The following is a 27,757-nucleotide window of genomic DNA, read 5'->3' on the forward strand; positions in this document are numbered from 1 at the left end:
TCTGGCCTCTACAACCTGAGCAAATTCCAATATACTCTCTAAAGAGCTCTTTCATGAGAGTGTGCTTGTGTTTGCTTGCATTGGTCTGGGCTAAGGTAATCGTTCTGTTTGCTACTCATCAAGATTTGTAGAGTGGCCAAAAGTTGACACTTGGAAGGCAGAAGAGGAAAATTTCAGATCCAGTCAAATATTTGTCGCAGAGGAGTTGGGTGGTTTAACCAAAATTCTGGAAATTCAACCTGCTTCCACCACCTTTCTCTTTTTATACGAATTTAGGTATGAAGATTGTACATTATCTGCCCTGAATTAAGGCAACATGATTTATTTGTTATCTTGTTGATCAAGCAATGCAACCATTTCCTTTTACCAAGCTTCAACTGCATGACACCCAGAAGCCCAACTGTAATACCATCTAGAAATCCTAGACTCTGGTTGCCAAACAAGATCATCATGAATTTGAACCAAGTCAATCCCTTGGCGGCTTGGATGTCCAGCCTGTAAGGACCTGTGCGGACGTATATTTAATCCCAAATCAGTTATTCGTCAAAAAAATTTTGGATACTTATATAGAATTAAGAAATCCAAAAAATAACTTCATGTGAAAGAAAGATTTTTCTTCCCCGACAAAAATCCACCATCGGATTGTGCAATGATTGCTTCAAGATTTTCGCAAGTAGATGCCTTAGGGTTCGGGGTTGTATCTTTCATTTCGCAGCGGGGACCCCTCAACTCTCAAGCTTCTTGAAAAGAAAGTGCACCATTTTTTTGTGCGAACGATACAACTCCGCCAGAGTTGGTCCTTCTCTTTTAACAGAATGTTCAAATCTGAGATCTCTAAGTCTAAACTAATTGCGAAGTACTTAGATATCAACGTTCGACAGCTTTAGTTCATGCATGGTTTTCGTTCCGGCCATATATAAGTCGTAAGCTCGATCTACCTTCCTTGGCTGATGTACGCATGCATGTTTATACTGAGATATCAATCAATACAATAATATATTGGCGAGATCCTTCAATCTGTTGTTCACTTGTCATCATTTTATTTTTCAGATAATAATATTGGCCGTGAGAAACCACAATATGGCGGTCAGTCTACGTTAATGTTTGGTGTGGAAAGTATATCGAAGAGTTTTAGCATATGCAACCAAGGGAAAAAAGAAAAATAATAATAATAAAAAAAAAACCATAAACCCTCCTAGAAAGACTCCGGCTGAGGTGCCACTCGCTATCATGCGGCTTCTTTAATTCATAAGTAGATACGAATTTGGCCCATCTATTGTAATTCCAAATTAAATTGAAAAATTGCAGGATTAATCTAACTTGCTATGGGTTATATGCTTAAATAGTTGATTCGAATAGAGAATATTCGATCACTCTTAATTGAGGAGGGTGACAAAAAAAGACAAGTATTATCATGCTACGTACGTAATCCCATGTACGTTGACATCAATTTTTATGGAATAATTCTGATACCTTTGTGAAATTCTCGCCTCAACAAATGAATAATAAGTTACTATTATAAATCACTAAAAATATTTCACCGATCTAAATATCAATAATTAATTTAAATTCAATTTGCTTTAATCATTTTAAAATAATGAAGAATACATATAGATATCATAGACTCAATAACAATAATTACATCAAAATCAAATAGAAGAATAGTATTACTAAAATGGTTATCCATATTCCAATTTGATCGAATTAAGATCTTATTTTTTAAAAAAAAATATCAAGGGACTTGGCTTTTTTTATTGTGTTGACTATCGATTCAACTAAATCATAAAAGACTTGACAAGTTTCAGCCGAGTTTTAAGTATTTTTTAATAATTTTTTCGAGTGTATGTCTTTGTAAATATGCAAAATTGCATGAATAACCTCGTAAAGTTGCTATTTGCATATACACTCATACATTATTTTTTTTTGCATGTGTACCCATTAAGAATATTTTAGTTATTTTAATGTTAAACTGTTCATTTCTTAATAGCATTAGATGATATAAGTACATGTGCCAAAAAAGAAAGAAAAAATATATATGCCAAATAAATATGTTATAAGGATATATATGCAAATAACAAATTTGCAAGAATATTCCACAATTTTATAAATTTAGGACGTTATATATATAAAAAAAGTATACCAAAAAATTTGGAATTTGGATGCTTGTGGTTAAAGCAATTACATTTTACTTGCTGTATTTTGCATTTCGATTTTTTGCACTGTTAATATTTTTTTTTTTTTTGACCTATTGTCGATAATTGCTAGCTCAATCAGTTGACAGGTTAAAAACTCATCCTCGAAGGAGATTTTAAAGAAATATAGAGGTCAAAATAAATACTTCTTAGACAACTTTTGTAGTTAGGATAACCAAAGTTACCAAATAAACTGGTTTTTCTGTCACTTCGGAGGCACCCTATGAGCTGGAGAGGGAGAGTTGCTGAGAGCACTCCAAAATTTGTTGTTTTTTGATTTTATTGGATGTATCCATATTTGAATGGTATAAAGCGCCTATTTTTAGCAAGGAAAAAAAAAAAAAAACAAGCAGGTTCTTCTTCCCGCGTGGAAACTAGTTTGGCCATTTAAGGGTCGAGTACGAGGCATGGCCACGAGTTTACAAGAGAGAGAGAGCACGAGCATCTTCAGATTAAAAACAGCAGGTCAAGAACCAAAAACCACAGCTGAAACCAAGGGAACTTCTCAAGAAGCTGAGACAATAGTGGCTATAAGTGATCTCAACGGTCCTCTGGAGCTGAGGTTTCTAAACCAATCTCTTCTCAACTTCTGGGGGTTGGTGGCCTCAACTTATTCAGTCAGGTATCAACCAAGTCACAGGGCAAGAAGGAAAACAAAACTAATCAGCATCAGAGTTGAGCTGATGAACCTTTTTGATCTTGGGCCAAATTTTGGCCAACACTTCCATGTCCTTTTGACTATACAATAAGACCATTCATTCCATCACTTAGTACACGTAGCAGTAGCAGCAATCTTTAACTAATTACCGGTACTAATATAATAAGGAGCAAGCTTCTTCCCTTCCCATGTATCACTAATTTACTGTTCAAAAACTTAAGCTGTTGGAAGGACCAACTAAATTTAATAAACCCATGCGGCACTTCTGTTATTAGGCAATATGAAACTATGATAACCTCCTCCACCCAACTTTGTGGTATCGTTATTATGGTCGGCTCCTACTCAAAAAAATGAGGTCTATCCATAAGCTGAGTCCTATTCAACCCTACTAGATCTCTCACAATGGGAGACCTCGATGGCTTCGGCCTGATCTCCTACGGCAATGCATTAATTCACATGATCATGTATTAATTCATGCGACATGCTCAATCATGACAGTAACCCATTCGCCCCGTCACATCACAGGTAATCCTGTACCCCCTATAAAAGGAGAACCCCTCCATCTTAGAGGGGGTTGGACTCTGAAACTCCTGAGACATATTTCACCTCCTTTCATATATTTGCCCCCTCTAACTTAGACATCGGAGGGCCGGCGCCGGAAACTCCGGCCACTGGCTTTTTGCAGGCTTCCCGGAGGACGCCGTCCGCCGACGGACCACCACCCGCCATCTCACCTCGGAGCTTCTCCTTCTCAGCCGACGGTCGCTTCCGGGTCCAATTTCCAGCAACAATTAGGATGACCGATCTAAATTAATAAATGCATGTGAAACCCTGTTGATTTGTTAATACAGGATTATAATAATTTTTTATTTAATTATTGGTTTCTACCGGAGAGAGAAGAACTCATGGTTCCAGCATCCTTCGAGAGAGATCTGCATAATTAATAAAGATGACGGTACACAGTGCAACCGACTCTGATAACATTCCGCTACGAAATTATAATTCTATTATTTAAAATTGATGGCGGGGGGGAGGATTTTACTCTTCCGGTCTGCTCGTGAAAGACGGACGGTCGATTACGTGGCCCCACAAGTAAAAGCTCGAAACCTTCACGAGGATCCCTTTAGTTCGCCCACGGATATGATCGTCTTGTTTGCCATTAATTAAACGCTTGGTAATAGTTAATTAGTTAAAAACGTCACCTCAGATTGGCTTTTTCCCGACAGTGCGCCAAACTCCGCGCTTAAACTACGCCCAAAGTACCCGCGTCGCTCGGGGCACCGCGGCGGCAGCTTCGCTTCCCGAAGGCATCCTTGGGGACGACTTCACGATTTATTGGTCCCCTCTGACCTGATAATTATAATTTAGAAACCACCTTTCTTTTCGTGTCACGAGTTATATTATTATATGATGCACCTAGTCTTCTTCGTCGTCGTCGTCTTCTTCTTCTTCTTCTTCTTCTTCTTTCTTCTTTCTTTCTTTTTTTTTTTTTTTTTTTTTTTTTTTTTTTTTTTTTTTTGGTAAAAAACGGCTACTCAACTATATAGATCTAACATGAGTACAGCCTGCCATGTCCGTAGAAATAAAAGACAACAGAGAAGAAGGAGCGTCTACAGTAGACGTCCACAAAACATCCCCGGAATGCCGGGCCACAAAAGAGGCGACCCAGTCTGCGGCCCTGTTCGCCTCTCTAAATACATGACCAATCTGGAAACCGACCATCATCTGAGCCATCCTCCGAGTCTCCCGAATGAGGGGGTGACCGTCGCCGTACCTGTCCATCCCCCGGATCCAATCGATCACCACCGCAGAGTCTCCCTCGAGGAACACTCGCTCGGCGCCAAGGACCTGCCTGGCATAGGATAATCCCTCCCAAGCAGCCCGTAGCTCCGCACCAACAACTGTAATCCCAGGTGTCCGACGCCCACCAGCAACCACCAATCTACCACCGTGATCCCTAATCACAAAGCCGACCCCTCCAGTCAAACCGTCTAGTGACCTACTGCCATCGAAGTTTACTTTGAGATAGCCAAGGGGTGGGGGTACCCAAGAGACAGTAACAAAAAGGGGCGCTGAAACAGCGTAAGGAAAACCTCAGGTGTCCCTGGCCATCCCAGAAGAAAACTCAGTGGCAGTCACCATAACCTCCCTCGCATGTCGTGCCGCTCTGTCCACCACCATCCTCGGAAGCCCCCGCCTCCCCTCAAATATGCCTGCGTTCCTATCCAACCAAATGTGATAAGACAGGTACGCCCTCATAATCCCCTCTGCTGCCAACCTGGGCCTACACATGGAATCTCTCAGCATCCGCAGCAGATCCTGCGTCGAGACTACCGCATCAATCAAGGGAACCGAAGAACACTGCCATATCTGTCGAGCTCTAGGGCACAGTAAGAGAACATGCTCAATGGTCTCTACGATATCACCACACGTCTTACAAAACTGAGATACTCCCATACCACGCCGAGCAAGCAAACTCCTCGTCGGGAGACATCCCCAAGCCACCTTCCAGATGAAAAGTGCCACCCGTGGGTGAATCCGTAATCTCCATATCCATCTTCCCACGATCTGTCGCGCTGGCGTCCTGCAGAACAACGCACAAAGATCCGAAGTCTTTTTTCTTCTTGAGCTGAGGAGGGAGAGGAAAGCGGGCTGCGAGGCAATAGTGCTGTCTCGGCAGAGTTATGGGTCATCTACGGTGCATCTTTTGCACGATGAAAAATTATACATATACATCCGGTGTATATTAAGAGCTGATGCCATTTTGTTGACAGATGGTTTGACCTGCAGTAGTTGACCGGATTCAAAAACATGCAAGAGGAAAATAGAACGTCTTGAGCTTGATGAAAGAATGCATTTTCATTAGGGTGAGATATATATACTTGAAAGGTGAACAATATCATAGACTGGATGGCTTCTTTCATATTGGATTACTCTGGTGGAGTTCTCTAGACCAAAAAAAACTATAGTTTTCGAAATTTATTATTTTCTAACTTTTTTGAATATGTTCATGCTAGAATAATGTGAACTGCTCATTATAGCAATATATATATATATATATATATATATATATATATATATATATATATATATATATATATATATATATATATATATATATATATATATATATGTACGCACACATATATCTTGTTATCGTACCATCTATTTCGAAAAATAGAATGCTCTTGGTTGTCTGAAAAAACTAAAACTATCATGTTAGGATGCCAAACACGTTGATAGATACCAAACACATTAGATAGGAAACAATCCTTCATTCAGGGGGTAGGCAGCAATCCAAGAATGCGCACACCTCCAGTGAAAAAAAATGCATTGTAGAGAATCCCGCTGCTTCTTGACATGCATGATGTGTACACTATATAAAATCATAATGTATGTGATTTGCACTTCGTTTGCTTTTTATCTTTTGCCTATGGATGCCTCTTATACATCTGAAATAGTAGGTGAGAAATAAATTTAATTATTTTTGTTCGCTAAAAAAAGTCTTTTTTTATATTAGCGAAACATCTTCGCTACGCAATTCTACACCTGATGTAAGTGCAAAAATGGCTTAAAAATATAAATGTTGCACAATTAATTTTCACACCAAATTTACTTTTTTTTGTACTTTTTTGAGTTAACGCGTCATAGGCGACTATTATTCTAGGAACTAAATACAATTGTAGATCTTATTGTGAACTTTACAAAACCAAAGGCTATAATTTTATCATGTTGTGCTGACTTTTATAGAGATAACACCATCCAATATACGACACTTTGAAATTACGACAATATTGGCCGAAGTTATTGTCTTTGAAATTATTATTTATCTCTGAAATATGATGAGACATTATTAGTATGGTACATTGTATCTTTTAAATGGACAACATGATGCCTATTCATGATGGTAACGTATTCTACGGTGCAGAAGTCGTTCCCGTTCCTAATTTTTTACTCAGGAGTCCAACGGTGTACCTGGCCCTGTTTTCGTTGTCATCATGATGAGACTCGGAAATTCCGGGGTCCATGTGGGGCAATCAAGATGTAAATAGGGCCATGGTGGAGCGAGGCAAGGACCCCCGGATCCCGGTCACCGGCGCTGGCTGCCGCACGTAAACCGCGTGCCGACTGCCGAGGGCCGTCGAGGACGGACAGGTGTGCGCTGGAGTAGCGGGACAAGGTCGCCGACATGGGCCGGCAGGGGTCACATGCCGTGTCCTTCTGGGGACCAACTAATCCGCCTCCTGGGAAGTTGACCCATTCCGCACCCATCGTCGACAGCTGGGCCCCATCTGCTCCTTTATTCCTTTTCCCGCCTCCTCCAGCCTGCCTTCCCCTTCTTCTGGGCAAGCCAGTAACCACCGGCCGGCTGCGGAAACACGTTGTTTTCTCGCAGTCGTTTCCTCGACCACTATTTTAAATTCTAGAGAAAAGACATCGTAAACATTGCCACACACTTAACGATATTGCAGCAATATATAATAAGCTTATTATCCACGATGTTTTCTAGATCCAATAAATTATACAAAGAGTAACGCAAGTGGCCCATTTGTTCTTTTACTCACTACTTGCATGATAAATTATTTTTATATCCTGTAAATATGGTTATTAAATAAAGCATGTCTTTTCTTTTGATGTAATAATATGGAAGGTCGGGTCCAGCATGCCAGGCTAGTTGGACTCCGACTTCTTCAACTTCTTATCTCAAATATCAAAAAATATAACTGTATTTCTCTTAATGCCAAATAAAGAAGAATCCTTTAAACATCATATAATCTTTTTTTTTTCTTTTTCAAGCTAGTTAATACCGCTTTGGTAGCTCAGAATTTAACCATTCCTCGTGTATTGTATCAATTCCTGACTATATTGATGTTTTCATGTATTTTATTATGTACTATGAATTTCTTTGATGAAATTATGCATGGGACATGTCTAGATATTTTATTTTTCCCATGTTTTTTTTTTTCTTCCCATCCCACGTCGTATCTATAAAATAATGTTTTTTTTTCTGAAAAAATAGTTTCCATGGGCTCTGGTCGCCACCCACGCATGATGGCTCCCCTGCATTACCCTGCGCACGAATTTGAGTTTCTGGAATCCAAATCTCAGCCGTGAAAATTCCCGTGTGCGTTAAGTATGGATCACAGCACCGCGCGCAGTTTGTCCGACGCTTCCTTTTCCGTCGCCGATGATCAGACGGTCAGGAGACGCTGCAGCCGCAGAACCTCCTTTCCGCCGCTGTTCAGAGTGGTAACCGAATCCAAAGAGAGCCAAGCCGGGGAACCGGGGGGGGACAGCTCGAGCCGACAGGGGAGGGTCCACAGCCAAAATTAAAAGCCCGTCCGGATTCCCCTAGGCACACGCTCCCCCTGTCCGCTTCCTTTCCCTTCCTCTCCCCCACGTGTCGCTATCTCCCTGGCCCTCGCCCCATTTCCCATTCGTCCCCATCCATACATCCATCTATAAGGGATCGGAGGAAGCCAGAGCCAACAGATATAGAGGAAGAGACGGCCAGACGGGAGGGAAAGAAGGAAGAAGACACCCTAACCTACCTTAGAGAGTAGAGACGAAACCCTTCACCCCTCGGCGGTGGGGAAGATGTCGACGGACACGAGAAAGAGCTCGACGGAGTCGGAAGTGTCGGGGCTGGACTACGAGGAGACGGAGCTGAAGCTGGGCCTGCCCGGTGGGTCCAGGATCGGCGGATCGGAGCCGGAGAGGAAGCGGGGTTTCGCGGAGACCGTGGATCTCAGCCTCGGGGGCGAGACGTGCGCCACAGATCTCGGCGATCGATCCACCGACTCCTCCGACGGCCCCGTCTCCGGCGCCGGCAGGCCCCCAGCGGCCAAGTAAGTACATGGCTCCCTCTCTTCGGATAAATGACATTTTTGCCCCGCTGTGCATTTCTTTGTTTCCGGAGAGTGCGCTGGCTCTTATTACTTTCGTCCAAATCTACCATAGAAAGAGGAAAAAAATTGGTCGAAGACCGTAGAAGCATCCTTTTCGGACGGTTTTACCCCTTACAGAATTGGGAATCTATACGCAACAGTTTAACTCGATTGTCCATGTATTATTTCGGAAGGGGAATGTCGTCAATTAGGAGGTCAACTTGGACGAATTGACGAGAATGCCCTTTCCTTTTAAAGAGAATATGAAATGGGTTGGGCATAAACACCAAGTCACTAACTAGTTACCTTGTCGCAAGGGTAATATTGGTCATTTTGCATCAAATCTAATGCTTTGCAAATTTTTCTGAACTCCCAAAAAAAAATAAAATAGAGCCCAGGTGGTGGGGTGGCCGCCGGTGAGGTCGTTCCGGAAGAACGCGTTGAAGAGCTGCACCTACGTGAAGGTGGCCGTCGACGGCGCCCCCTATCTTCGGAAGGTTGACCTCGAGATGTACGGAGGCTACCAGCAGCTCTTGACCGCCCTCGAGGACATGTTCTCCTGCTTCACCGTCCGTACGTCCCCTCTTCTTCCTCCCATCTCCATCTCTATCCCTTGCTTGATGATGGCCGAATCCTGGCCTTTTCTTTCCTTGTTTGGACGAATCTGCCTCTTCTGCGGTCGTTTTCTGACGAGGGTAGCCTGGTCTTTTTCTATGGCAGGTAACAAGAGGCTTGTGGATCCTGTGAACGGGATGGAGTACGTGCCCACCTACGAGGACAAGGACGGCGACTGGATGCTCGTGGGGGACGTCCCCTGGAAGTAAGCGCCCACCCTCCTCTTTCGATCTAATCTGCTTTATAGTAGTAGTAAGAAGAAAAGAGTCGTGATTTCTAGATGCATGAACCGGGGCGATGCTATCGACTTGCAATCTTGAATTGATTGATACTTAAACGATCTAATTATATCAAGAAACAAAATTATCATCACTAGTGCGCAGCTTGTGATCATCAAAATATCCGAACTGTTGTTATGGTTTTTTGCTTTCGTAGTTTGTGATTGTTCAACAGTTTCAGAATTTGGTCGGCTGAGGAAAAAAGTGCGTACATGGAATCCAATTGTAGTGGAGGATGAGTCAGAATCCAGTCGAGGGACTGGTGATTCTTGGAGTGAATTGCTTTAGATCCATTTTACTGGTACTTTAGATCCATTTTACTGGAGAAGATGGAAGGATCGATGAGAGTGCCGTCTCTACATATAGAGTGCAACCAGGGGAAGTGAAGTGGACATGCTCCTCTTAGAATCTGGAACATAAAAGATTATCTGAAACTTTTGTGATCCAATTCTATTCCAAGGGACAAGATTCTTTGGATGGCAAGTAGGGTCCATGAGTATAACTTGGGCACAACGTGGATGATTTTAGCATAAAAGTGCAAATGCTTTTGGAGGAAGCCTCTTGGGTGATTTGCCAGCACAATTTTGAGGGCTTGGATGAGAACCAATGAGAGACTTGGACTCGTAAAGCCTGCCTCAGGCTGATAGGATACTTGCTTTTATAGGTGTTTATATGCTAAGTCAAAGTTCTTTCTTTTTTGAGTTACCATCGGTCCGGCAGTTGGTAGTTCATATTATTGATCAGTCTTTTCCAACTAGAAGTTTTCTTACCAACTAGAAGTCTTTTCAAAGGTAGATTAATGGGTTCTTTCTTGGTCAGTCTTTTCCAACTCGAAGTTTTCGGCCACATGCTAGGTTTGTTTCCCTAGATTGGTAGTTCATATTATTGATGTAATAATTCAATAAGTCATCCCCATCTACGCCAGCTCAACTTACCACTTGTATTTTGCTTTCCGAATCTGCACGTGTTTAATTTCCTTGTTTCAAAATTTTAAACTGTTATAGACCTCTTTTAAACAATATGATAGGTTTTTGATTTGATGCTTAATTGCCAAAATTTAGTCGAATTCTCTTATTCAATACCCGATTCGTTGGCCAATATTGACATCGTAAACAAAATATGGTGAAATGCAAATGTGTTATCTGATTATTGCATGCAATTTAAGTATTTAATGTGATACAAGGGCCATTTTATGAGTTACTCTGGGAGATAAATCATAAATGGCTGTCTGTCTATTTACCTCTGGTTTAAAAATTTTAGAGAACATCATAAATTCGATAATATAGAGAACATGGTAGAGCACGATCGGTTTTGGATTCCAATTCCCGTAAACTCTTGTTGCATGAGCAAATGTGAAAAGCAACACATTACTGTATTGTATCTGGTTTTAACAATCATCTACATGTGAGGCTTTCACGGTTGAACCATGCATGTAGCAGTTCTTCCAAAGTGTCCCTCTTTTGTGTTTATCTGAAATCTAAAATGTCTCTTGAAATAATAAGGGTATATGTTGCACGAAAATTATGAACACGTCGTCCTCTGATCTTTAGGTAATGCAGTTTCTGTAGTTCACCTTGGAAGGAAGGGCCACTCCTTTTTGTAAGAAACAAAGTGCTCTCTCACAGACAAGTATATATAAAGATATTAACTTCGAAGCATCATGGTCTTTTAGGACTCGTTTGGTTTGCAAAAAGAATTTGTCCTCACCGGAATATTTTTTTCTGAGAAGCTGATTTGTAGGAATATGATGCCTGAAATGATTTTGGCATATTACATTCCAAATTGGTTTATATTTGGTTGAGTATCTACTTTCTGAAAAAATTGTGCGAAATATTTATTATACTCTTAATAAAGGAAAATATTTTATCTGTGAGTTTTATTGGATTAAGGGTAGTTTTGGAAAAAAAAGATTCCAATTTTCAACCGGTGGGTAAGTAGTTTTTCTTTGTCCCTCATGGATTTTTCTTTCTCATAAAACATGGAAATTTTATTCTCATGGGAATCCTATTTTCTTATCTCTCTTCTTTGAAAATTCTAACCAAATAAGAGGTCTTTCTTTATTTTTTCCGTTGACCAAACTTTCCTCCTTTTCCTTTGAACCAAATGAGTTCTTAGGGTTTTAATGCTGCATAATTGAGCGATTCTAACTCATGTTTTTTAATTACAGAATGTTTGTTGCATCATGCAAGCGTCTTCGGTTGATGAAAAGCTCCGAAGCTGTCGATTTAGGTAATTCTGTTGTTCTGTTAAATGAATACCTTTTATTTCCTTTCTTATTTAAAATTTCGTCGCTGTAAAATTGTTGGCTTACTTGTCCCTTTTGAACTTTGAGTTTATGTTGTCTCATACAGAGTAGTGCACGTAGATGGTTGACTTCTCATGCTCTCAATTTAGTGTTGTTAACTACAATACCTGTATCAGAGATTTTCTCTGCAATGCGATTTTTACGATAATCTTGGTTTCCTTGTATCAAACGCATTGTAGTAAGATGCTATTTTATAATTTGGCCATGTACTTTGTTCATTGATTTGCTTGTGATGAATGCAGCTCCAAGGACCCCTCAGGGATCCACAAACACAAAGTGAATGGGAGCTGGAGCATCTTCTGATGATATGATCATGTACAGGGATTGTTTCTTGTCCTCTTGGTTTTCCTCAAGTCCTGTGTCATGGAGAGTAGAAATAAGAGCTGCTGTACTTTCTGTAATTGTTTTTTTGGCTTGAAGAGAATATAAGAATATACATTACAATTTGCTTTGTGATCAATAAGAGCAAGTTTAAGAACGTAGTCCAGCTAAATCTTTCCTTCTGCAATTCTTGAATAGCTAAAGTTTAGAATACTGGAGAATTTGGAATATATTCCTAAGCGATGAATCCATATAATACCATGTTGCTGCTCCAAGAACTGTTATTGAACAACTCTTGAGGTCTCACTTGATGAAACGCATCAGTCTCTGTTCTTTGGTTTTGGTAGCTCATTATGGCTACATGGTTAAAAATGTGAGCCGAAACTTGCCTTATTATGTAAGTGTTTCGGTGATTGGTAACTACTGTTGCTCAATGGCACATCTTTGACTTTTCTACTTGTTAGTATAATTTTAGGATCACAATCAGTATCAACATATAATATTTTTTTATTAATATCGGTCAATATTTTTTTTTGTTAGCATGATTTTGTTAAAGTGATTTTAGAGATGACATAACAATTTGTACCACCAAATATTTTTTTTTGTTAACATAATTTTATATTAGTTTATATTATTATTTTTATATAGAGTCTGTACATGAGTATATATGATCCATGAGATCTACCGAATGTGATGAAACAAAAAAAATAAAATTATTTTTCTCTCTTTTCTTTTTTCTTATTTCTTTCTTTTTTTGCAAATATTTTAACATGGTATCAGGGCCATCATCTAATCTACTGTCACTATTTCTTCAGCCTTTGCTGTGGCGAATCAACGCCCAAAAATTTTCTATGTTTTGGTGGATTTTTTGCAGATCTTCTATTTTCTAGCGAATCAACATTAATCTCATTAGTTGATATGTATATCCTCTATTTTCAGTAGATTAACATTCGAAAAAATTTTATTTTCTAACAATTCTGTAGTTCTTCTCCACCACTTTTTTTCTCACTTTAGATCTTTGGTCTCTCCTAACCGTTGCTCGGATCCTTTCCATCTCTAGTTTTATTTGCTGCTTCCGACTTCTTCACTATCTAGTTTAAGGTCTTTTACTTCTTTTCTATGATGCCTTCGTCTACGAGGATTGTCGACTTTCGGTTATCTTTTCTCTGAGCTCTGTTCTCGATGCAACTGCCATCTTCTATGTGTCTTCTTACTACCACATCATCAGGTAAGTCAATCAGCCATATCAGTCGATACGTCAGTCTATCATGTCAGTCAGGCACACTGATAGACATATCTGTTCGCTATGTTAGTTAATCATATTAGTGGATATATTAGTCTAGTACGTCAGTCTACTGCGTCAGCATTGACAAACATATCAGTTTGTTGCGCTAGCTTCCTGATTTGCTACATCAGTTTCTAAGCTGCTATTTCAACTTCTGTTCTATCATATCTAATTTTGTATTGTTACATCAGTTTAACATATTAGTCTACCATGTCAAATTAAGAGTTGCTATATCAACTCCTACTTTGCTACATTAGGCTCTATACTACCATGTCAGTTCTTGATCTACTACAATGTCAGCCTTTAAGCTACTATATCAGCTTATAATCTATCTCATCAGCTTCTGAGCTGTTATTTCAGCTCTTAATCTACTACGTCAGTTTCTAGATATATTTATGATCTAGTTTCCAAACTCAAGTTGGCACCTGTAGTGCCATCTTGAGTTTGAGAGGGAATATTAGCATAATTTTTGTTGCTGGAATTTGGACCCGGGAGCGACCACTGGGCTAAGGAGGCGGAGCTCCGGCGAGAATCGGCGGGCTGCGGGTGGCGGCGGTTCGTCGGCGGGCGGTGTCCTCCGGGAGACCTGCAAAAAACCGGTGGCCGGGATTTCCGGCGCCGGCCCTCCGATGCTTAAGTTAGAGGGGAAATATGTGTAGAAACAATATGTCCAGAGTTTCCCTCCCCCCCATGGTAGGGGGGTTCTCCTTTTATAGTGGGGTGCTGGGTTACCTTTGATGCGACGGGACCAGGTTGCCGTACGACTGAGCACGTCGCGTGAGTCGGTGCACGATCACGTGAATTAATGCCTTGTCGTAGAGGATGAGGTCGGAATCAGGGAGTTGTCGCGGCCGACTGAACGTAGCCGAGCTGACTTGTCGTGGAGGACTGGAGATCCGTAGACGGCATGAGCCATGCGCATTAATCATTGAGTAAACCGGAGGTCTGCAGAGACTATAAGCATTAATTGTTGAGTAAGCCAGATGCCTGCAGAGGCCATGCGCATTAATTGTTGAGTAAGCCGCCCAAGGTGTGGTCTCAAATCAGGCCGTAGGAGGATATGACAGTAGCGAGCGGTGGATGAGGTCCGGCCTCCGAAGATCGGATGCCTTCAGAGATCAGGTGCTCTCTAGGTCGGATGTTCCAAAGTTGAGAGTCTCGGGTTGGGCGCCTGGTGGGGCGCCAGGTCGTCCGAAGTCAGGCGCTAGGTCGGTCGTCCGGGGTTAGGCGCCAGGTCGGTTGTCCGAGGTCGGGCGCCCGAGGTTGGTCGTCTGAGGTCGGGCGCCCGAAGTTGGTTGTTCGAGGTCGGGTACTTTTAATCAAGTGTTTTGGGATGACTTGTATTTTCCTCAACAATTTTAGAGCTCATATAGTAATCTATATCAACCTATAATATTTTTTTTGTTAGTATGATTATGTATCGGTCAGTATTATTTTTTTCGTTAGCATGATCTTATTAGAGTAATTTTAGAGATCACATAATTTGTACTAACTTTTTTTTTTTTTTTGTTTGTTAGCATATTATTATATTAGTCTATATTATTATTTTTTATATAGAACCTCCGCACGATTAAATTTGGTATTTACATAATGTGATAGAATAAAAAAATACTTTTTAAAATATTTTAACACTGCCCCAATTGCACGGGGTGGCTTCCATCTGTGTCCATCGCAACGTCATGGTTTTTGACTTGTGCTGGGGCTTTAAGATTTCCCAGATCCCCATCGCTGTATGATGTCGGCAAGAGCAATAATTACGAGGCCTGCCTTTGGGGACCCTTGCGCACGGCCCTCTGTGAAACCACATGGGCCGGACCCCTCGTGTTTTTTGAGCGGGAGAGTTGAAAAACTCCAACCCAAGATGGAGAAGGTTGGGATTGGAGAAGGATATTATGCAATGTTCTTCGAGAAATAAGATTCCCGTGATTCTTGTGCATCAATTAGATTTCCTTCTTTCAAAAAATGAGGGGGGACGGGGGACTGCCAAAGAACTTTGTAAAAATTGTCGAGAACAAGTACTATTGCTTATTTTTCCTTCTTTCACCTTTTTTTTTTTTTTTTGTCCTTTCGGTGGACAACAAGAAGAGAAAAATGCAGGTACTCATCCTTTCTTATACAGAATCTTATTGGTAGGATATATGGCTGTAAAAATTGCTGAGGGCATGCTGAAGATTGTCTTCTTTCTTTTCTTCCATTCTTGTGGATAACAAGTAGAAAAACATAGCAACTAACGGTCTTTGCTTGTACAGAACCTTCTTGGTGTGATTTCTACTGGTTTGTCATGACCGCAATTTTATCCAATTTGTCGTGAAAAAGGCTTAAGCATCGCTGAGGTTTTTGGTTTTAAGAAAATAATGTTAGAGTTGCTGAAACTTGAGTTGCTAAGGAAACAGTGTTAACAACCATGGTTCCCGTAAGTTAATCAACTAATCCACAATCATGTATCAAGCACCAGGCTGCAAATCTAAGCAAACAGCTGCTCGACAACTTCAGGATATTGTTTATCCTTTCTGAAAAGTCCTGAATTCCTAAATGATTTTTCCCTTTCTTTTCGAAAAGCTTTCGTGGATTCCGGTACGAGTACTTCAACTTTTAATTTATTTTGGTCTTTGAAGTGATAAAATATTTGTATTTTTACCAATACAGAACATTTTACCAGCTCAGTAATTTGGTTGGATATTAAAATTTGGTTTCCAAACTTTTCTTTTGATAGCTCGATTCCATTCCTAAGTTCTCATCGTTTTCTCCCTAGATCCCCGTGGGAACTCCTAAAAACTATGGTCTTAATTTGTGACTGCTAGGTTCTAGACTTCTAGGGTTATGGATTTGGTAAAGATTGCATCATTATAGTTATATGTCAAAATTTGACTACTTGATGATAATGCTAGTTACGGTAATCATATTCTTAAACATCCAAATCCTCAACTTTTCTGTCATGATGGTTAGGGAAGGTGGGTGTATTATATATTGCTTTAGAATTGTTTTCAAGCAAAATATATTTTTTATTTAAAAAAATATAAAGGACATGAAGTAGCTCAAACAAAATATATTGCCAGTGATATCGTCGTCCATATGTTCATCAAATCAGCTTATTTTTTAATATCGGGAAATGCTAATTAATTTTTAAACCTGCCCGGCTGCATCGTCCAATCAAATCAGACAGCATGTCGGTCGGTGATCCATCAATCAATCCCCTCTAGAAAAGAAGGTGTATGATTAAATATTCCTCCATTTATTTCCAACCATCCTCCGGAACACTTTAACACCATTCACCTACTCCGCCATCTCGAGCACGGAAGGGCGATCCAGCTTTTGTCGTGCTTGCGGTTACATATAACAAAACGAACACCCCCACCTTCCAAAGCTTCCGGTGGGCCATGGCAATCACATCACGTCATTTCCGTGGACCCCAATCTCCCGCTTTCGAGATCGACGGTCCAGTTTCTCTCATCCGTAACACCAGATGAAATGCGATGGTACACGCTAGTTAAAACCGTTGGCTTCTGTTAATGGTATCACGCCCCGCTCGCGGACGTCCCAACGGTCCAGATCTTCCACGCCGGCGCCGGCGGGCGTTAGAGCCCAGCGTCGCTATCTGTTCTGAACTTTAATTTGGGATTCGCCGAACACTATTTCTATTTAGTTTAATCCAAAATCTTGGGCTCTCTCTCTCTCTCTCTCTCTCTCTCTCTCTCTCGGGGAACCCTCAAGATCTAATCCTATGGCAGTGGTCGGGAGCGACCGCAGCCAGCTCCGATCCCTTGAATGCTCGTTGGAATCCATCGCTGCCTCCTGAGTCCATCGCTGCCGATCGGGATTTCTTCCTCGGATTCTTTATTTCGAACTCGGAAGCCTCGGATCCGTCTCCCGCCACGATTCCTAGGGTTTGTGGAGGGTACTTTGAGTTCTCTCGGTTTTTCGCTCGAGATCTTGGGTTTCTTTTATTTTCGCCTTCTTGCTTTCTCGGCTGGGCTTCCAGCCATTGCTGGAATCTAGTGTTTCTTGCGTCGAGCCTGGATTCTTTGTTGCAGTTCTTGGGGTTTCTGTCGACAATCTTGTTTAAAAGGTAAAAAGTTGTTTCGTTTCTCCTCTCTGATCTCGCCACCATTATCAAGATCTTGGTGTTTGTTTCCATTTCTTTTTTTTTTTGGGTAAAAGTCTCATCTTTTTTCCTTGAATGGAATACTAGGCTAGGCTTTTTCCGTCATCGATCTCCCTTCGACGACCGGATCGACCGGATTCTAGGTTTCCCCGCTTGTTTTTTTGCCTTTCCTCAAAATTTCTCCCTATATCTGAATACAGTCCGAGCTTTGTTGTCGCGGTCGCTGGTTTTTGTTTCCTATTATGTCGCCATATTAAATAGGATCTGGCTGGACCGGAATCTTGGGTTTAAACTCGGTGCTTGCAATCTTGAACATGCCCTTGAACTGGATCTGAGCGTTCTCCTCCCAATCTTGCCACCATGTGGAAGCAATTCCTTAGTAAATTACCCCGGAAGTCTTCGAAATCTGATTCTTCTTTAGATTCCGCACATAACCACTCCGGCAGCAATGCCTCCTCTTCTGGCAACTCCATCCAGCGGGCGAGCAGTGGGAATGCCGGGCCAGGCCGATCAACCACTGTTAAGCGGATGTCTTCTGCTGTCTTTCCATCCAGCGTCGTTGCTGGGATTGAGCCTCTCCTGTCATTCAAAGATGTCCCAAACAACGAAAAACAGAACCTTTTCATCAGTAAGCTGAATCTCTGCTCCGCTGTTCTTGATTTCTCTGATCCAAACAAGAACTCCGCTGAGAAAGATATGAAGCGGCTGACCCTACTAGATCTTGTTGATTTCGTCAATTCTGGGACCCCTCGGTTCACTGAGCCAATGATCTCTGCCAGTTGTAGGATGTTTGCCATTAATTTATTTAGGGTTTTCCCCCCAAATTACCGAACCAACTCTTCGAGTGGTGGGGAGACCGAAGAAGAGGAGCCAACATTCGACCCTGCTTGGTCCCATCTGCAACTTGTGTATGAATTGCTTCTAAAATTCATTGCGTCCTCCTCCCTTGATGCAAAGATGGGGAAAAAGTACATAGATCATTCGTTTATCTTGAGATTGCTCGGGCTCTTTGATTCGGAGGATCCAAGAGAAAGGGATTGCTTGAAAACAATCTTACATAGGATTTATGGCAAATTCATGGTCCATCGTCCTTTCATCCGTAAGGTGGTAAGCAATATATTCTATAGGTTTGTGTTCGAGACAGACCGGCATAATGGGATTGCTGAGTTGCTGGAAGTTTTTGGGAGTGTGGTTAGTGGATTTGCGTTGCCTCTGAAGGAGGAGCACAAAATTTTTCTCTGGAAAGTTCTTATTCCTTTGCACAAACCAAAATCAGTAGGTGTTTATCTTCAACAGTTGACATACTGTGTGACACAGTTCCTAGAGAAAGAGCCAAAGTTGGCGAGCTCGGTGATAAGGGGGTTGCTGAAGTATTGGCCTGTGACGAATAGTCAGAAAGAGGTAATGTTTTTGAGCGAGTTGGAAGAGGTTCTGGAAATAACCAATATGGTGGAGTTCCAAAAGTGTATGGTCCCATTGTTCCGGAGAATTGGCTATTGTGTCAACAGTTCGCACTTCCAGGTAATTCTTTGGTCTTCTTCGTTTTTGGTGTTTATGTTGTCTTTCAATATGTAGATGCCTTCATATAGAAAAGGAAAAGGATGGGCAATTTGATTTTTTAAACATATCTGAATTTTTAACTTTTTTTTTGGTTACTTTAAGTTGCTGGTAATATCTTTTATCACCCCCTGTCGTCATGCTGGCTACCTTTTTATTGCAATGAAAGTAAAACTGCTGTTCTGCTGGTGTGCATGAGAATTCCATATGATAGGCTCTCCATTATAATTACATTCTAAGCTGTTGAAGGAGTAACCATTAGTAAAAGATAACATTTTTATTCTTCCCAAATACCTCCGCCACAAAGATATTAATTGCATATCTGAATCTGGATTTCCCGTTATGGATGCTTCTCTCCTACGAGTAATTGCTCTGTAATGTTTGTGCTTTTTCAAGTATTTGTCTAAGTGATTCTGCTTATGGAAATAACTAAATGCTGGTTTGCTTGCTTGTAGTTTACTGTCATTATGGTTGTTAAATCTGGATTTCCCGTTATGGATGCTTTTCTCTCCTATGAGTAATTGCTCTGTAATGTTTGTGCTTTTTCAAGTATTTGTCTAAGTGATTATGCTTATGGAAATAACTAAATACTGGTTTGCTTGCTTGTAGTTTACTGTCGTTATGGTTATGAGATCAGTCGCTAATGAGTATGACAAATATCCTTATTTACTTAGTGTAGTCTGGAAATTTTTGCTGCCTTGAGTTTTTCGTAGTTACATGATTTCTATTTCGTAGTTGTATTGGTAATTGCTTGCATTTATACTCTCTATTATCCGGCACCTTGTTTTCTATCTGCAGACAGAGGTCTGGACAGATTGTGTCTCTTATATTATGTCCATTTTCTATATCCTGATTATGTAGTTTCTATAATGCACCTGATGGAACATATTAAACAAAGGATATCTAATTAGCAAGCCTTAAAAAATTTCATAGGAAAGAAAAATTCATGGGATATATTTAGTATTTCTCCTTAAGGCGAGTCTTAGTGCAACAATAAAGTTTGCTCTAATTGTGACTTGAGTGTCACAAGTTTGAAATACGAAAATAGACTCTCAGCATGCATATATTTGACCCTCCCCATAGCCCTTAGTAGCAGGAGTCTAATGCACCAAACCACCCTTTATGTCTTTAGTATTTTTCCTGGTCACCTCATGTTCTTTCTTCTCTTCTATTGAAGTGCTTGTGGTTGCTATCAATCTCTATTTCTGATACAAGTAAAATGGATGCCTGTCATGTCTCATATAACCTTTTTGTTACGCAAAAATGATTGGTCTGCAGATTTTCATTAGTTATTGTAGAAGAAGGGAAGGTCGCCAAGCAAGATAAAAAGGATGACAATAATCAAGGTGTCATTTAAATCTTTCTATTTACATATTGCAATATTGGTTTGGTTCATGTTGATGTAATACAATCACAGTGCAAAATATAGAAAACATAAATATTAATGAGATGGTATGGTCATGAGATGCGTAGCAAGGTTCAAAGGAGGCCCAATAGGAGCTAGATTCTATGTTGAAGGTTCGGGTTAAACCAAGGTGAACAAATGGTCATATAAAAATGTTATCCAAAGTTATCTGTGTAAATTTGGTTTTATCACTTGTTGCAAGATTGATCGGTTGAGTTGGTAAGGAATAATCTCCATAGTGCTAAATCTAGGAAATGTATAAACTTTACTAACCAAGGGGAAATTTATGGAGAACCAGTTAAAATATCTGTACAACTATGGTGGAGTTCTAGGGAGTGTTCTTCATAGTGAGAGAATCTCAGGTTTGTTCGAAGGTTCAAGATACAGGAAGACACTTAACCTTATGTGAAAAAAGTAGAACAAAACTAGAAAAGCATAAAATGGAATCAGGTGTACGCTGCAAGAGAATGATTAGCAGAGCAGTTTTAATGATGCCAACCAAAATAACAGGGATAAGGCTTTATGGCTATGGATGTGGCAGAGTTCCCTATTCCTTCCTAATGAACATGTAGACACTCACAACTCATACACATCCACAGATATAAGCATGCTTGCTCTCATGCACCGAAAGATTTTATGATGCAGCACAAGTGTGGGGAAAGAGGAGAAGAAGGAAGAACAAGAGAGGGAAAAGGAAGAAGAGGTTGTAGAGACGCAGGAAGAATAGAGGAGGAGAGGAGAAAAAGAGAAAAAAAGAACGTAGGGGGAAAGAAATTCCAAATCACTTCATTAAACCCTAATCATGAAAATAGTTCCCTATATATAGGGCCCAAATACACAACTTGCATAAACCCCCTTACACAACAATAAATCCTAATAAGCCCACAAATAACACAAATAAACCACAAATAAGCCCTAAAATGCAAATAAACTCAGAAATAAAATAAACCACAAATAAATCCCTAAATGCAAATAAATGCGTCTGGCTCAATCCGGAGGCTCAGGATCATCTGGATGAAGGGCTCTGATGTCCCCATCAACTCCTTTCGGGTGAGAAAAACTCGACCCTGTCGAGTACAAGTCTGGCCGGCTGTCGTACTGCTCCAAAAGATCGGGGTCAAGGCGCTGCAACTGTGCTCTGGAAATCCACGTCACATCAGACTTTGGTCGACCTTTCCACCGAACAAGGTAACGTTGGTAACTACCATTCCTGGTTGAAATAACCTGCTCATCCAATATATGTTCTATTTGTTCTCTGCGTGCATGAGATTTGGAAGGTGGTGGCTCAACAGCAGGTAAGAGGTCAGGGTGTCCAACATGGGTAGGTATATCAATAAAGGGGTCAGAAGGCATGAATATTAACTTTTTGTATGGGACTAAATCTTCAATATTAAATGTCGCACTAATCCCATAGTCATCAGGAAGATCCACAACATATGCATACGAACTGGTTGTCTTTAAGATTTTGAACGGTTCTGCACTACAAGTTTGCAATTTCTTAAACGTTTCCGAAGAAAGTCGTTCAAACCTAATTCTTATCATGACGTAATCTCTTTCACTTAACTCATTATAACGTCTGGTTAAATCAGCAAGGAATTTATATTTTAAGTTATTAAAGTGACTGCAATTGTTGATTTCTTGATGCGATGAATGTGGATGTGATGCAATTGATTGTGCAGACTCAAAGACTCTATACTGATGAGACATGAAAAACAGGTCTATGGGTTGCCTAGGTTTGTAATCATGCACCACCTCAAACGGATTTATGCCTATGGACTTATGAACCGAACTATTATATGCAAACTCAACTGTCGGTAATATTAAACTCCAGGTCCTAGCATATGCATTTGGGTTGAGCCTATAATGTTGAAGGTTGGGCAAAAATACTCCGAAAACTAGATCAATTGCGTGTTGGATATCACGCATCGGAGAAAGTGCATCCGGAAGATCATCAGGGACTACATCATTAAACTCCTCTAGAAAGGAAACTACTATAGGGGAATGTTTAAGATTGGACTTCACATGGGTATCTTTAGCTACAAGTGCCAATTCAGGTGACTGGCTCTCAATATCTGTCACTACCTCTTCCACAGTAGTGATGTGAAATGACTTGGTTGTATTTAGATCAATAGTCTCCCTTTGGGAATCATTTTGGACAAAATCTAATTCTATAGGTTCGTCTTCAAAGTCTTCTTCATAGTCTTCTATATTTGGTTCATAGACTTCTTCAACATATTCGACCTCTTGGCTCCTAACTTCTGGTTCAGTAATCAGGTAGGTCCTAATAGGACATTGGGATGCTATGTGGTCGAATTGTTGACACATTGAGCATTGGGTTTGGTGCCCAAGAGAATGGGGAAGGGTTACAGGTGGTGCAACCAAACCGATTTTAGGTTGGGCTGCAACAGGGGTTGGCGGTGTAGGGGTCCTAGAATTTTGCCTGAGCTCACGGATCTCTTGTGCGAATTCTTTGTATCCAGTCCGTATGGCAACGATCTGTTCCTTAATATACCTCAAAATGTCGGAATTCATGGTAGTTACAGGGGTTTTAGGTTGACTGAAATAGTACTCCATGTCACTACAGGTTGACATGCAATGATGACACTAGGTGATGATGTGAAATGCAGTGTCACTAATGAAACCCTAATAACTATGATGTAGGACCAAATTTGATGCAGGACAACCTACTAATGCAATCTACTATGATTTCAGAAATCAGCAAGTCTCCACAATAATAACTTAAAATTTAAATGTTGCTGATTTTTACTTCGGTTATTCAGAATTAAGGATTAAGATTATTCAATTTAAGAAATTAGATTGCAATCAAGTAGTACAGTTGTTCTGATCCTAAATCAATCTGATCGAATAATGTTGAGAAACGTCCTGTTACTAGGGTGTGCTAATTTAATGTCAAGATTTAAAGGGTAAGAGGACGGGTTCGGAAGTGAAAGGTTCAATGTTCTGAATTATAACAGCAATATAAGTTTTCAAAATGTGGCTATCATGCAAGAGAACTAGAACATAATTAAATGAACAAGCCCAAGAAAAGTGGAAACCTATCACCTGTCGTGAAGTAGTCGACCAAAATTGTGTGCTCGTGGGCTGGGATGACGATTGGTGCGCGGCTGCAGCTGATGGACCCTTCAATTGGCTTCAATTTAGTTCTGATCACAGCACCTTGGTGAGTCTGCTGGGCTTGTAAAATGGCGGGGAGTGGACCTGTTGGAATTTTGTGAGATCGGATCAGGCCTCTGTAATGAGGGCTTGCTGGCTTGGGCCCGTGAGGTGGGGTGGCCCGAAACTTGGGCCCAAAAGGGGCCTGTCTGGGGTCGATGGAGGGTTGCTCGGTTGAGCTGCAGTGGCCGAAGACGAAAAGGAATAAGGGGAAAAAGGGGGGGGGGGGCGGCGGAAGGTGACAGGGGTTCGGAATGGGGACGGCCGGCAGCGGCGCAGACGAAGCGGCAGGCGGGTGGCGGCAGAGCTGCGGTGACGACGGTGGCGCGTTGAGGTGGGGCGGCGTTGTGTGCGAGCGGAGGCGGAAACGGCGAGGCGGCGAGGGCGGTGCAGTATGGGAGGTGGGTTGGCGACGGATCTCGACGGCGGCGGGGTGGCGAGGCCGGAGGGGCGACGGCTGCGGCGGCTAGGGTGGAGCGACGCTTCACGGTCAGCGGCGATGCTGCGATCGGCCGCGGGGAAAGAGGCGCACGGCTTGGCGGCGCTGCGGCGACGGTGGGGCCGTGCTAAGCGGGCGGTGGCGACGGCGAAGTGGCGGCGGCGTAGGCGGTGGCGGAGAAGCGACGGCGGACGCAGTGATGCGGCTTGGCAACGGCGGAAGAAGAAGCGGCGGCCGATCGAGACGACGGACAGAGGTAAGGATTTTTCCTTTTTTTTTTTTTTGTCGCGTGCAAGGCACGTGCTACTCTTTTTTTTTCTTTTTTTTTTTCTTTTTTTTTTTGAATTACAGGTTCGGGTTATCGGGTCCGGATTTTCTGGTGCAACCCGCTCCGATACCCGTTCATCCGCATGTGCAACTCACGTGCGCTGCTTTTTTTTTTTTCGGAACGGATCCGAGCTAGTGTGGCGGGCTAACGGGTCTGAGACTTACCCGTTTAGCTGGCCGTCTTCAACCTCCGACGGATTCGTTGGGGATGCGCCGGATTTTGTGGCGGTGGCTGCGAGGCAGGATGGAGATCGCAGTGGCGACTCTGGGGTTCGCAGCGACGGGCGGCGGCCGGCTACGGATACCCACGGGGCAGTGACCTCCTCCGAGGGTCGGACACGGCTAGCCGGTGACCAACACAAAGAGCTCGGGCACAGCGGCGCTTTCGTGGGATTGCGACGATCTCCAGCGATGAACTAAAGTCACGGCGGCGATGTTGGCGGTAGGGTGTGGCGGAGAGGAAGCAGCCGGCGAGGGTGGGCGTGGGTGTGGTGACGGGTGGTGGGGAGACCACCGAAGGGTTTCTTCTTTTCCTTCTTCTGTTTTGAAATCGAGGGGTTGTTCTCTTTTTTTTTTTTTTTTCTCCGGTGAAAACCGACAGAGGGGAAGGGGGGCTGGTGAAAACCGAGAGAGAAAGGAAAAGAGGAAACACGGGACCGTGGCTTTGGCAGCAGGGGCAAAGCCTCTTGCTCTGATACCAAGTTGATGCAGCACAAGTGTGGGGAAAGAGGAGAAGAAGGAAGAACAAGAGAGGGAAAAGGAAGAAGAGGTTGTAGAGACGCAGGAAGAATAGAGGAGGAGAGGAGAAAAAGAGAAAAAAAGAACGTAGGGGGAAAGAAATTCCAAATCACTTCATTAAACCCTAATCATGAAAATAGTTCCCTATATATAGGGCCCAAATACACAACTTGCATAAACCCCCTTACACAACAATAAATCCTAATAAGCCCACAAATAACACAAATAAACCACAAATAAGCCCTAAAATGCAAATAAACTCAGAAATAAAATAAACCACAAATAAATTCCTAAATGCAAATAAATGCGTCTGGCTCAATCCGGAGGCTCAGGATCATCTGGATGAAGGGCTCTGATGTCCTCATCATTTTAACAATGAAATCATATTTGTCTAATGTGCGATGCTTCTCAAGCTATTAGTTTAGAGCAAATGATAGCCAGTTGCTGTTCCCATGTAAAGTTCTTTCTTTTGATGTTTGAAGAATGTATTCTCAGAATCAGAATAATACTAGTGGGATTCCTTTTTGCTTGGTGGTCGTGGTGTTTCTTTCTAATATTAAAAATTTAAGTTGTTTGTAATATCTTTGATGATTTAAGCTCTTGGAATAAGTTTTTGACATGTAATAATCATTTGAAAGCCTGAGAATGTTGGATCTCTATGAAATCTGGGACTAGTAAGATCTAGGCACTGTAGCTTTTTCTTGTGTGGTAAGACTTGTATGCTGTTATAGAGCTTTCAGTTCTTAATGTACAAAGTACAGCGTTTTCTGATCATGCACAATTGCACTTTGTAATGAAGTGGGGTTGCATGACAGTTGAGTCCACAGAATTCTGTTTTTTTTTTTTTAGCTTTCTGGTATGAAGTGAGTTATAAAGTCTCTTTCAAATTGTTCAGTATTTTGCAATAATGACCTATGTCTGGTAATTATATTGTTTGGTGAAACTAACCAATTTAAGCTGTTATTCTGAAAAGTTTACCTAGTTGACCAAAATAATCTTGTTCAAGCAATGAGCCAAGCAAGTTATTTTAGACTGATTAGTTTGACTTTGCAAAGATGGTCGACCTCATTGTGTAAAGCAGTGTCTAGTGACTCAGATCGACTCGCTTGGTCTATCACTCAAAAGTCTGGGTGGGTCGGATCACCTTGAAACCATGGATTCTGAAAAAACATTTTGACTTGGGTCAAATGCTTGAACTGCTTGACCTGGGCGGGTCAACTCAGATCAACCTGTCGGCCAAAAAAGAGAAAAGACCAGAAAATGGAAAACGTGGTGGGATTCAAATTCAAACCTGTGACCCTTTAAATAATCACTAACTTCTCAACCACAAGAACACCATTAGCTGGATTTTTTTTCTTCTGAATTTCAAATCATTAGCTCTAGCGGAATTGTTCCTGAATGTGCATCTGGCGACTATGGTTGTCAGGTGTCTCCACAGCCTTCTTGACATGTAGTCTAATCTGATTGGTTGTTGTCAATCAAAGTCATGCCAATTTGTGGCGAGGATTCAAACATGTTGTTCAATACCTTCATATGCAATCATCATTCTTCATGTTCATTTTCTATCAGTTGCTTTAAAAGAATAAAAGAATACTTCGCAGGTTGCTGAAAGGGCTCTATTCTTGTGGAACAACGACCATGTGATTAGTCTGGTAGCACAAAACCGGCAAGCTATCATGCCCCTTATCTTCCCAGCTTTAGAGAAAAACAGCCGGAGTCACTGGAATCAAGCAGTCCTGAATCTAACAATGAATGTTAGGAAGATGCTCTCTGAGATGGACGAAGAGCTATTTTTGGCTTGCCAAAGGAAGTTCAAGGAGGAGGAAGAGAGGAGAGTGGCAGTGGAGGAGAAAAGAAAGATGACCTGGGAGCGTCTGGAGACTGCTGCCGCCTTTCGGCCAGTGACTGGAAACACAGCCGTCCTGGTGAGACCTGTTATGACCCCTCCAATGGCTGCAACTCTTACATAATTATGACGTGGCACGGGCAAGGAGAGATTAGGGTAGTTTAAAATGCATTCAAATGGCTCAAGTAAGTTTTCCTTATATATTTCTTGTATTATGGTGTTTTATTATTGTAACTACATGGGAATCTTTTGCTGCTCTGAAAGCAAGGCATGTTGTAATAGTGTTGGTACTTATTTATCTGTATTGATGCATGTTTCTCCATGAGTATGGTGCCAGGTGCGCATATTCCCATCTTGTTGGGTTCTTTGATCGCCACTACTAAGATATGCTCAATCCATGTCACGGGGAGAGAGACTTGTAGTTTTAGGGTCTGTTACAGTGACTTTGGTTGTGTTTTTTTCGTGACAAAACAAGCTTTTGTTTATGAGTAATCGGGATGGACTTCCTTTTGACTGGCCGTTCAGTTGCTAGCTGTTTTAGAATTGAGGGGAAAAACGCAAAGTAGGCTCATTTTCACCTTGAGCTTTCAATGTAATGTTCTGTACTTGTTGGTTAAGCACTGAATA

General features: G+C 41.5%; 2 protein-coding genes across 2 annotated transcripts; both read left to right on the plus strand.

Moving 5' to 3' along the window:
- The first annotated feature begins 8,290 nt into the window (after positions 1 to 8,290).
- Positions 8,291 to 12,429, plus strand: LOC103721010 (auxin-responsive protein IAA1-like). The gene is made up of 5 exons (XM_008811032.6): positions 8,291 to 8,699; positions 9,130 to 9,311; positions 9,459 to 9,558; positions 11,799 to 11,860; positions 12,179 to 12,429. The coding sequence occupies exons 1-5, from the start codon at positions 8,449 to 8,451 to the stop codon at positions 12,214 to 12,216; spliced, it is 633 nt and encodes a 210-aa protein (XP_008809254.3). The 5' UTR covers positions 8,291 to 8,448; the 3' UTR covers positions 12,217 to 12,429.
- A 4,737-nt stretch (positions 12,430 to 17,166) lies between these two features.
- On the plus strand, positions 17,167 to 27,452 carry LOC103721018 (serine/threonine protein phosphatase 2A 57 kDa regulatory subunit B' kappa isoform-like). Its single transcript, XM_039131301.3, has 3 exons — positions 17,167 to 17,608; positions 17,732 to 19,165; positions 26,886 to 27,452. The coding sequence occupies exons 2-3, from the start codon at positions 18,005 to 18,007 to the stop codon at positions 27,252 to 27,254; spliced, it is 1,530 nt and encodes a 509-aa protein (XP_038987229.1). The 5' UTR covers positions 17,167 to 17,608; positions 17,732 to 18,004; the 3' UTR covers positions 27,255 to 27,452.
- The last annotated feature ends 305 nt before the right edge of the window (positions 27,453 to 27,757 follow it).

Source organism: Phoenix dactylifera, chromosome 9, assembly GCF_051530095.1.
Source record: "Phoenix dactylifera cultivar Ajwa chromosome 9, Ajwa_hap1_PhDact_Kaust_v1.1, whole genome shotgun sequence".
Taxonomy (NCBI): domain Eukaryota; kingdom Viridiplantae; phylum Streptophyta; class Magnoliopsida; order Arecales; family Arecaceae; genus Phoenix; species Phoenix dactylifera.

What these genes read in the sequence shown, in the direction of transcription:
- LOC103721010 (XM_008811032.6), top strand. Translation starts at nt 8,449, where the DNA reads ATGTCGACGGACACGAGAAAGAGCTCGACGGAGTCGGAAGTGTCGGGG. An exon ending in GGCAGGCCCCCAGCGGCCAA is followed by an intron (nt 8,700 to 9,129) that starts GTAAGTACATGG and finishes AAAATAAAATAG; the next exon opens with AGCCCAGGTGGTGGGGTGGC. An exon ending in GTGGGGGACGTCCCCTGGAA is followed by an intron (nt 9,559 to 11,798) that starts GTAAGCGCCCAC and finishes TTTTAATTACAG; the next exon opens with AATGTTTGTTGCATCATGCA.
- LOC103721018 (XM_039131301.3), top strand. Translation starts at nt 18,005, where the DNA reads ATGTGGAAGCAATTCCTTAGTAAATTACCCCGGAAGTCTTCGAAATCT. An exon ending in TCAACAGTTCGCACTTCCAG is followed by an intron (nt 19,166 to 26,885) that starts GTAATTCTTTGG and finishes AATACTTCGCAG; the next exon opens with GTTGCTGAAAGGGCTCTATT.